Source organism: Magallana gigas, chromosome 10, assembly GCF_963853765.1.
Source record: "Magallana gigas chromosome 10, xbMagGiga1.1, whole genome shotgun sequence".
Taxonomy (NCBI): Eukaryota; Metazoa; Mollusca; class Bivalvia; order Ostreida; family Ostreidae; genus Magallana; species Magallana gigas.
Window position 1 is genome coordinate 18,875,285 of NC_088862.1, and position 11,495 is coordinate 18,886,779.

General features: G+C 34.1%; 1 protein-coding gene across 1 annotated transcript; it reads left to right on the forward strand.

Moving 5' to 3' along the window:
* Nucleotides 1–206: 206 nt before the first annotated feature.
* Nucleotides 207–5,215, forward strand: LOC105345807 (hypothetical protein). Its single transcript, XM_011454113.4, has 4 exons — nt 207–313; nt 420–662; nt 4,466–4,652; nt 4,791–5,215. Exons 1-4 carry the CDS (start codon nt 278–280, stop codon nt 4,901–4,903), a joined length of 579 nt encoding a protein of 192 aa, XP_011452415.4. The 5' UTR covers nt 207–277; the 3' UTR covers nt 4,904–5,215.
* Nucleotides 5,216–11,495: the final 6,280 nt, after the last annotated feature.

The window sequence follows — 11,495 nt, forward strand, 5'->3', positions numbered from 1 at the left end:
TATTGTCAATATCGGCCATATTGTATCGATATCGACATTCATTTGTGTAAACTGTACCATGCTTATCTTAAGTTTTGACAATATAGACACTCGCCATTACATCATTAAAATCCTTTCATACCATAATTTGAACGTTTTTCTCATTAATATTGATAATTTGATATTGATTAAATTTTATTATTTATTGTATTCAAACGGAAGACCGCTTGTTGATCGCAACGAGCGTCTAGTTATTATTATTATTATTATTTTATTTAAATTTTTCAATATTCAACGAATGACGGATGTCCTACGGACCCGTTGCCTGGTCACGGTAAGATTGTTCTTTAGAGATACGGCTTTCCCCGCCCCCATATAATAACACGAATAATCTAAATTTATATAGATTTTCTATACGCCTTCTATTTACATCATTGCAGGAGGAACGAAAGACGGAAACGAAAGTAAACCCAGGAAAAATGGATGATATTGTTAAAAGTATCATGATTATGCCGATATCCCCCGTGGAACTGTTAAAGGTTTTCACGTGCATGTTAGCGGGAATTTACACGGGCTGCAGTGTGTATGCAGCAGTGATAGAAGCTCCCAGTCGATCCGACCTCCCCCTGCATTCTCTGTGGGAACAATGGTCCACTAGCCTTACCAGAGCAGCCAAAGTTATCGTAAGTCACATTCTCGCAAATCTGTAAACACGGAATCGGGCTGATAAATATCATCTTCGCTAGCCAATGGTTTTCGGCCCATAAATGGGGAGCAAAGTGGACCGAAAACCCTTGGCTAGCGAAGATGGATAAATATGTGTTATTTGACGAATTATTTATTGGTGTTTACTACATGCATTAACATGAGAAATGGGCCTAAATCTATTCTCTTTTAAGAAGTGGACAGGCATAGCCTGGATGTACATGTAGGCTATGCCTGTCCACTTCTCAAAAGAGAATAGGCCTAAATCAACTGTAAACAACGCTGAATAAATGTCATGGTAGAGTGCATACGATCTTTCTTTCTTTTTGTAAAGGGGCGGATCATTGAACAATATTTGGTGTATTGATCACAAGGGCCAAGCCCGCTTATAACATTAATTTCAATGTAAATCCTAATATTACTTGTAATATTAAAACGGACTTTTTCCCTGTGGTATTGATATACAAGGATAAAATATCACATAGAAAAAATGTAAATTATGATACATATATATGACTATAAATAGAGCTAGTACCTGATTAAACCCCTGAATGTGTATGAAGAGATTGGTGTTGATCGTTATTTAAAGTAGGAAGATTTTTTTAGAACCTGTGATATGGACCATGCAGTATGCTATAATTTACTGAAGTCACATCAAGTGTCAGTGAGTTTTTCAATATAAAATTTTATTTTTTTAAAATGTGTTTAAAAAAACCTTTGTCGTTCAAACGGGTTTGTATTTCCCTGAAATGTCCACAATACTGTTTCTGTTCGTACCCTTAAGAACCACCAAAGTATTATTTGAAATAAACATGTATAAATAAGGAATAAGGAATCATTCTTTGAGTATTATGAGGTGATAATTTTGGTTGGGGCGTGATCAAATCCAATAAAGCCCAAAGGGCTTTATGATAGATTTGATCACGCCCCGACCGAAATTATCACCTCATAATATTCAGAGAATGATTCCTTATTACTTATATTTATATAATTTTAAGCCATCGTACAATTAAATCTTTAACTATAAATAAGCAAACCCCGCCGGCGCCTCAATTTGGCGTCATTTGTATTATGGGTTATATAGTACAAAATCGATACGTAGTGTTATCACAGACAAAGACCCTGGATGATGTAAATATATGAAAATAAAAAAACATTAGAGTATGCAAACATTCAAATGATATTTTATTTAAATTTTTATCTTACTGAAAATTGCAAACCTGTACATTAAAAAAATTTTGTCCATGCAATGCAACTTAGTAAACAATAGACGCACGTTTCTTAATTTTATTAATGATCCGACATTCTATATATTTGATTACATATCCGACATTCTATATATTTGATTACATATCTGACATTCTATATATTTGATGACATATCCGACATTCTTTATATTTGTTTATATATCCGACATTCTATATATTTGATTACATATCCGACATTCTATATATTTGATTACATATCCGACATTCTTTATATTTGATGACATATCCGACATTCTTTATATTTAATGACATATCCGACATTCTTTATTTGTTATAACCATGTTGTTTGATTGTTTTAATGCATATGCCCCCCGAGGGCCCTTGATTGGTGAATAAATAAATATAAATAAATATATATTTGATGACATATTTCCAGCTACAAGAATGTTAAAACTTAATTTTGTACATCTTTTTTAAAGAGAGTTTTAAATTACTTTTCAATATAAGTTTTTAGACGGGGTCACGTGACCCCGTCTATTAGTTTACTGTCAGCCGAAGTCTCAAACCGGAATGCACGCGTAGAACACATGAATTGAGTCTGCGAAAATAGTGCAGAAAGTTTTCATGCATTTCAGTAAATATATATTATAAAACCACGCATTAAATCTTTAAGTCCTCTGTGTATAAACCAAATTTTATTTAGAAATTAAACAAATAGTTTTATTGATCAAAATATTCTTGCTCGGGTTCAAATGTGGAATGAGTTACGTAACTGAATGCACAACGCCGTTGACGATTCAGTTGGTGTATAAGTTCATTAATCAATAGAGGATGTTGAAGGTTGAATCGAAAGTAAAGTTCCCAAACGCAATGTGCCATTTTTGAAAAGTCGTGAATTTTATTTTGACAATCTTTCACCTGAATACTACCGAATTTCATGCGCAAGCCGAAGTTAAAATCAGGACGGATTATACAAAAATGTCTTACATATTAAATAGGTGTTTCATTGGCTTCCAGTCTACTTGCGGTATGACTGCTGCTCGTCTTTGAAGGAATTTTGTACACAGAAAATAAAAACAAGTCTGAATTTGCCTTCGCGCAAATTTGGAACAATGGACTGTAAGCAAAATCTATATACTTGTACCATTATACGTTTTGGGCGACCAATACATCAAATAATATATACAGTCTTATCGATTGAAGAACCAAGTAAACTGTTTATGTTGATGTTGTCCGGTTTAGTTGGAATCAGGCTTGGGGTGAATTACATTGTAAAGTAATGCATTAAATTACCATTTTTCATGAATTAGGGCATTAAATTACCATTACCATTACTTCATTTTCTTGAAGTAATGCACTGCATTACCATTACATGAGTAAAGTAATACATTGCCATTACCATTACTTTGTGAAAAGTCGATAAGTTTTAAAAAAGTAAATTAAAAGCTAAAAAAAGAGTGTTTGTAGATGTTTCATAAATAAAACATGCTTTAACATATTGACAGGTTCATGTTTAATATCAGGTTCAAATTTAATGACTTATATAAGATTCCTGTTGCACTTGTAGTGCCCAAAGTAAGGCTGGTCCCGTAACATTTACACGCTAATTGCGGAGTTGCCAATCTCTGTTATTTATGTCTCTGATTTTCGTAGAATGATTTTTAATGAACGGAGCGGTTGTATCGTAATTCGTGTAGGTGATGTTCGAGTTTACACAAAAAGTAGTAAGTGGCGAACGGATTTATTTTTACCTATTAATTTTGCAAGAAAATTGTGTCAGATAAGTCGGTCTTAAAAATCAAAATGGCGACCGTGATAAACCTTTTTATTGTTAGAGTACTTGGGATCCTATTGTAAAATGAAATATTTCTAACGTCAGGTTCCTGTGTTTGTTATCGGTATACAAATGTTCACTTTGTTTGTTAATTCAGCAGTTTGAGAGTTTTAGAGGTTTTCATAAACCTTGTAAAACGGATACCGTCCGACTTGTGGATATTCTCTTGTATCACAAAATTGAATAAATCTAATGATTTAAATTATCTTCCTTGATATAGTTGTTTTGATTTTCCCGGTTAGTAGTAATTCTTAAAAATTTTCCTTGGGGTCTTATTTTACATAAAATACCGTTGTGTCAATTTTCTACAATTATGAAGGCCGGGATTGAGTAAAATTTAGGCAAAGTACAAAGTATCAGACAATTGCAAAAAAAGCCGAATTAACATAAATTGAAGTAACTAATTCAAACTCATAATTTTTGAAAGCATATTCGAGAAAATCAAGTACAATTACAAATTCAAACTTTCAAGACCCCGTCTTTCAGTACTCTCAGTACTTTGATTTGTTTATGCCGTTAAATCTTTTAAAATTTATTTTTGCGATTTTATTTTGTAAATTGAATTAGGTGGTTTTTTAATTGATGACTAAAATCACACGAAGCATATATTTTTATGTTTAAGGTGAAATCACAAAATTGTACACTGCACTGGAAAGAGCAGCCCACTAAAAAATAAATTACACTTCATTGCAATGTACAAAAGTCATGTATTTATGTTGAATTTTGCCTCATATTACAGCCTGTGATGTTGCTGTGTATGGCTGCGTCCTCTGGGGGCGTGTTCTACCTAAGCCCCGCCTCTGATGAGCTGCGGAATCTTTGGCTGGCTCCAGTGGCCTTCTCTCTCTTCTCGTTTGTCTATACCCTCATCGTCATGCGTCCGGAAACTAATATTCTTTTGGAGAAAGATGTCATTACAAAGAAAGGTAAAAATGGCACTTACAATAACCCTGCAGGTTTCTTTTTAATGTTCTCTTTAATAATATATTCGATTTAATAAACCTAGTTTTGATTTATACATGTGACGATGACTATTGAAATGTTTGACCGTGTTCTGTTGACAGGGAATCAGTGGGTGAAGGAGGCCGTGGAACGCTGGATCTCCCGCCATTACATCCGGGCAGTCCTCGTCTGGGTCGCATTTGTGCTGGTTCTCTTCGCTACTGTGAAATCCTAAACGTTTATAACAGCATCGATTGTATGGATGTCATTTTTTACATATCACTGTGCATATTAGTGTTAAAAAGTAGTTGGGTGGGGTGGGTGGGGCGTTCGCTTTCCTTTCTGATGAGTTTAACTTTTTATGTATATGTATGGTTGGTTTTTTTTTTACTTTTATGTTCCATACAATATTTGTGTATTTAATGTGCCTTTTACAAATTTATGAAATGGATTTACACAAAGCAGCAATATAAGAAACCTCCATTGAGAAACCATAGATCTTAAAGAACGCAAGTACATGTAGATTGAATAAAACTGATGGATGAAATTTTTGTTGTATTTTTATTCTTGACGTAAGGACATTAGAACCATTTTAACAAGAGCTTGGACTTGGGGTAGTTGTGTCAAACAGCAATGTGACGTAGGCCTATTTCACTGCTGGCCACTCAGCCATGGCTCTTTGAAATCAACAAGATTTGTCTGGCTTTTGAGCTAAGAGTACGCAATCAGTGCAGATTTTGCCTGAAATCGCGTCATTTTTAACTTGTTTTGATGAATGAAATAGATAGCTACGTCCAACCGAAAATCCAAACTATCAAATTCAATCTGATTACTAGTATCATTAGATCCTTTGGTAAAGGAGCGGTTTCCGTGAGAGAACTCGCGGTTGTAATTGAATTCCGTGATACTATTTTAGAGTGATCTGCCTTTTCATTAAAAATAATCAAAGCAAAGAATTTTAAACTGGGTTGCTTGTAGGCCTAACTGGATATTTGACGTCAAAATTTTAACGAAGCATTAAAAATACCCATGCTAACCATTCTAGACATTAAAAATTGAAAAACAAAATTTGAAAATTTCGTCTAGAGCCCTTTAAACCAGAACACATGTACAATTTGCGGGCCTGACGTATCAGAACGGATTAAACTTGCGGAAAAAACTCTTACACGAATCATTGATAAAAACGTGTAAAGTTACGTCGCAAGCCACGGGTTTTGTGTCCATTCTATTCATAGAATGGGCACAAAATCCGTGGCTTGCGACGATGGTAAAGTTATAGCTTTCACATACCTGTAATTACATTACATTGAAACTTTTCCACCCTATAAAATCAAAGTACTGACGGGAGTTAATTTTATCGATTAATCATTCAATTTAAAATCAGCGATATGTGATTTTGCATGGCAAGTAGTATCAGTAATCGAAATATTTCTGAGAAATTGTATGGATCCAGGCAAGATTGAACTCTAGTTTTGTTCAACCAAACGTCGACTGTCTCCGTTTATCACTGTCGTGTATCCGCGCCGGTAGTGACATGTTTGGATTACGTGAAAATGGCGTATCTATTGTAAAAACAATGCATGTTGTGTTCTTTTTTCTATCGACAATGAGGTAAATATTAATTAAAACATTGTTATAGTCGTTCATATTTTTCTTACGGTTTTGCAGTTGAAAAAAATGTGAGTGTTATTTATGTTCATCGGAAATAAAAACGACTTATTTGTAGAAATACCAATCGTTAACGTGTCATTTAACGCTAAAAACCAAGAACTATTTGAGATTACGTAGATAATAAAACACATACCATATATCCGAAGCAGCCAAAATGAATTTGAAAGATTACTCTAACCAAATGAAATCATTTCAATATATTTTTGATACACTATTATGTATAAAAATAGCAATAACTTCATGCCTCTGCTAAATAAAAAGTACGGTTTGGATTAACGAAATATTCCGGTTTGGATGCTAAAATATAAATTACGGTTTGAATAATTTTAAGAAATAGCATTTTTGATATTTTAGACAAAAATGGAACAGTTTGCCTTTTATCGATGTGCAACTGTATGTCTGCTAAGTCATATTTATTCTGTTGTTAAAAATAGTTGGTCCAAAAATCCAAGTGATAACGAGACCTGAGTAAACGTCGCCATTTTACATGTACAATTATTTAATCATAATTCTCACCAGAAAATCAAAACGATAAATATGTATATATGTATATTACTGATCAAGAGTACACAATATACCGGCATTTTACATTGCTCTGATTTCATTCAAAGAATATTGCTATTCTGTTTATAATTTTGTACATGTAAAATAAAACAATGAACATGTAAGTTAAAATCCATAACCAATATTTAGTTCTTTTGTACTGCAATGACAAGTCATGGAAGTTAATGCTGACGAAGAGGACATATGCACCTAAGTACAGTGCATGCGTAAAAAGTGAACGAATAATATGATTTACAACATTATAATTGAGTTGAAAAGTAAAATGCTTTCTTTGGTGACCCATGCGGGAAATTAAGGTGGCGATACTGCAGAAAAATACAAAACCCGCGTTAGTATTAAACATGAAAGAATAATAATAAAATTTCCATAGTTAAAAATTTGCCAAAGCGCGGTTTTAAGGCTGTTGCAATTCTAAAAAGTTGTTTGGAAACGGTTCAATTATTTTAAAAATTAGACAAGTGTATATGATGTTTGGTAAATTAGATACTCTTTATTACATACATATAGTAATAAATACTGGTTTTTGGCATATGTGATACAGATGACATCACACAACTACTATCGGCATCCGTGTCTGATACAGGTTATCAGCCCTACGGATCCGTATCACACTTCTTGCAGAACTCGTCTGCCTTTTTTATGCTGGCATTTGTGCATGTTTACAGACTAAAAATAAAACATTTGTTACAGTCGACATTTTTAAGTGCAGTTGAAAACTTCAAATGCTTGCAAATGTTATGGAGCAGTTCACTTTTAAAGCCTGAGGAAATTCCACCTCTGTGGCTATATCTTTGTTTAAACAATTAGATCACATATTTTTTTTATTACACTTTTATGTTTAATACTGGAATCTGATTGGTTAAGACGCAGTTAATAATTCGTTCTATTACCCTCAGCGTTAGCAGCATACTTGGCAATGGGTAACACTATATAAATAGTGCCTGTTTGGGAGGGTAACAGTTCAAATTGACACTCCGAGAAAACCATTGCCAACCGAAGCGGAGGTTGACAATGGTTTTCTCGGGGTGTCAATTTCAACTGTTATCCTCCCAAACAGGCACTATTTATTTTGTTATTCTGAATGTCTTAATTTTTAAGAAAATTTTACTGCTTTTATTTAAGCATTGAATCATTATTTTTTGAAAGATATAGTCTCATAACTGCAGCGGTGTGTGCATACAAATTGAGTTACGCGCAGTAAATAATGATTTAATGCTTATATTTACATTTTTTTTAACTTCTTGCCTTGTCTGCAAATGTGATTTATACGTCAAAATTTCTGTTTTATCCTAAGGGTAAGTTCAAATTAATGGAAGAGCCACTTTAACAGCCACAAGCGTGAACTTTGATTCTCGCTTGTGACGTTGCATTTTACAGCGTTCAACGTTTATGACGTCATAATAAAACTAGTCATTATAACCTTTGAGTACCCTGTGTGTGTTACGGTCATAACTGCAGTGTCTTTTCACACACTTTACATGCAAAAAATATTTGGAATGTAAATATATAGGAATAACGTGAATTCTACAGCGAACCGTACGCGCATAATTTTCGCGCATGTAACAAATTTTAAAGTTACCCGTTGCTAAGTGCGTTGCTAACGCTGAGGGTAATAGAAAGGATTATGAACTGTGTCTTAACCAATCATATTTCAGTATTTAACATGAAAGTATAACAAAACAAATTGTTACATGCGCGTAAATTATGCGCGTACGGTTCGCCGTATAATTCACTTCATTTCAGTATAAAAGCAGTAAAATTTTCTCAAATATTAAGACATTCAGTATAATAAAATAAATAGTGCCTGTTTGTCCGCTTTGCGTCGGTTGACAATGGTGTTCTCGGGGTGTCAATTTTAACTGTTACCCTCCCAAACAGGCACTATTCACTGGTGGATTTAAGGGGGGGCGTGGAGGGCGCACGCCCCCCCCCCCTAAAATTTTCAAAGTATGCATGACTGTAGATGATTTGATAAATTTTACATAGAAAAGTTAGCATTTTGTGTTTCACTTTATTTATAATTATGCCTGACTCAATATTACACCTCATTGATACACTAGCTCTATAAACATCTCATTCTGATCCTAATGCCTGTTGACAGGTTCTGATAACAAACCAATTAAACTGTGTTTAAAACAAGCAGTGTTGGTCATTTCATTATGGTGGCTTCATCAAATTCCCCAGGGCCCTGATCTTGGGGCTTCGACCAAGAATCAACTGGAAATCCCAACAGTTTTGTTTCAAGTGTAGACTGCGCTGTCATTTCCCTATTGCGATGCACAGGGGCCAAGCCCGTTTTAACAATAATATCAATGTAACCATAAATAAAGAAAGGGGTCGAACTCTGACCCAGATAAAAAACTACCAGCTCGATTCAAAAGCCTAATAAATCAATTAATATTTAAAACACTCGCAATATGCATGTACTTTTCATAAAAGTAATGTCTGAGATACACTCATGCCGAATTTTAAGTTGGTAGGTCTTAAAATAGCGGAGATATACGTCATTATTCTCTCAAAGTCGCCAGTTTATTTTTACTCGGACATTTACCGGTCCAGGGGTCACGATGGGATTTTGCCTATGACAGGAGCAGTATTGCAACAAGTTGAGAAACATTCGCACTAATATTTTATATATATAGATATATAAAGTTTTGTTGACTTAAATGTCTTTTAACGTGTATGTTTATTTCTTTAAACAATGTGAATTCAAAGGTCAAATGTCGCATGACGATCTCCATAATATTGAAAGCATGCTTTGCAGTGAGGGCATGTAAATTAGATAGATTTGACGATCTCTTGAATGTATAAGTAAACAACTTAAGCGTTAAATGACACGAAAACTTATCAAGAAACAAACGGTGGCGCCATTTTCACTCTATCCAAACACGTCACTATCGGCGCGGATACACGACAGTGGTTTATTTCGGGCGCCTGTAAAGTGCGAAACGAAATCGAAACGAAATGAAACGAAACGAAACCAATCGAAACGAAACGAAACAAATCAAAACGAAACGAAACCAATCGAAACGAAACCAAACCAAACCAAACGAAACCAAAAATCGAAACGAAACGGAATTTAAACAAACATTAAATATCAATTTTGACTACATAAAAGTGAAAATAAATTCATTGAAATAAATTTTTGAACCATAAAATATAACTACATGTATGTTTCAGATTGCCGTTTTAAATTTTTGAGCCGATTATCCGAAATTTCCAAAATTATATAATTATGTAAATAACTGATGTACATTCCTATACCTTTTAATGTTTCTAATTTATTTCATTAAATGATTTTCAGACGTTTAGAGAGAGAGAGAGAGAGAGAGAGAGAGAGAGAGAGAGAGAGAGAGAGAGAGAGAGAGAGAGAGAGAGAGAGAGAGAGAGAGATGCCTTAAAACTTACCAGTTAAAAATAACGTAAAAGTCAAAGTGAAATTAACTCGTTCCAAAAATAATTCGATTTTTGTTGAGTACTTTGACACATTCGGATTTTTTTGTTAAGTCGTTCTTGGAATCGTTTGGATGTTAATTCATACATAGTATCATTCGTATCTTGTTAAGTCGTATCAAGAATTATTTGATTTTTTTTATCTTTTAGTTTAATTGCTCTTGTTATTGATTTAAACACTCTGCTTCTTGCAGGAACATCAAGCTTTGCTCTCGACAGTAACGGAAGACCCACTCGTTGCTCTGCAACGAGCTTTGCTCTAGTTGTTATTATTCTTTTCTTTTTTTCTTACTGATTTTGTGCAGACGATTTCTCGGAGATAGCTCAATAGATTTCATTTAAATTTTCACCAGTAACGTGTTAGTTACTAAAGTTTATTGGGTTTTTTCAAAAAATCACTTCCGGTCGGAAGTTATCGTCGATAAACGATTTTTAAAAGTGAATTTTGTCTGCGACGTTTCTCGAAAACAAGTGAAGATACAAGGCTGAAATTTTCAGAGATAATAGATCCTCCATTTTTCTGGTGCAACACACTCAAGAAAATGTCCGCCGTCACTTCCTCTCGTCAAAAGAAGAAAATTTCAAAAATAATATTTCTTTTATATATTTTTACAGTTGATAGAGACCCGTTGACTGATTTAGAATATGTAATTTGTTTTAAAATCGATCATGGCATTCTCGAGAAATGAAGCATCAAAGTCCTATAGCGAGAGTTCGAGTAGCTCAGTCGATATAGTCGTGGACATGGCTCAGGCGACCCGGGTTTACGCCCCGAGTGCCCAAATTTTTGTTTTCCTAATTTTTTGCGTAGATTAACAATTTTGTATTAAAAGTCGTCTTATCTACTCAAAAATCGGACGGAAGACCCACTCGTTGATCGCAACGAGAACGATCTAGTTATTTTTGTTTTCTTACAAATTTTGTGCACGCGAGTTCTCGGAAATGGCTCGGCCGATTTTCATGAAACTTTCTGATCTGATAGATGCCTTATTGGAAAATTTTTATTTTAATGACTTCATTTCCGTTTTAGAGATATTGACGTTTAAGCGATTTTTAGAGGGTCAGCTTGTCCGTCGTACTCCTCCTCAATGACAAAATTAAGATATCAAATTCAAATTTTCAGGAATTATAGACGAATA

Coding starts and splice junctions, on each gene's coding strand:
- LOC105345807 (XM_011454113.4), top strand. CDS start 278: ATGACGGATGTCCTACGGACCCGTTGCCTGGTCACG. Junction 314..419: donor GGACCCGTTGCCTGGTCACG/GTAAGATTGTTC, acceptor ACATCATTGCAG/GAGGAACGAAAGACGGAAAC. Junction 4,653..4,790: donor AGATGTCATTACAAAGAAAG/GTAAAAATGGCA, acceptor TTCTGTTGACAG/GGAATCAGTGGGTGAAGGAG.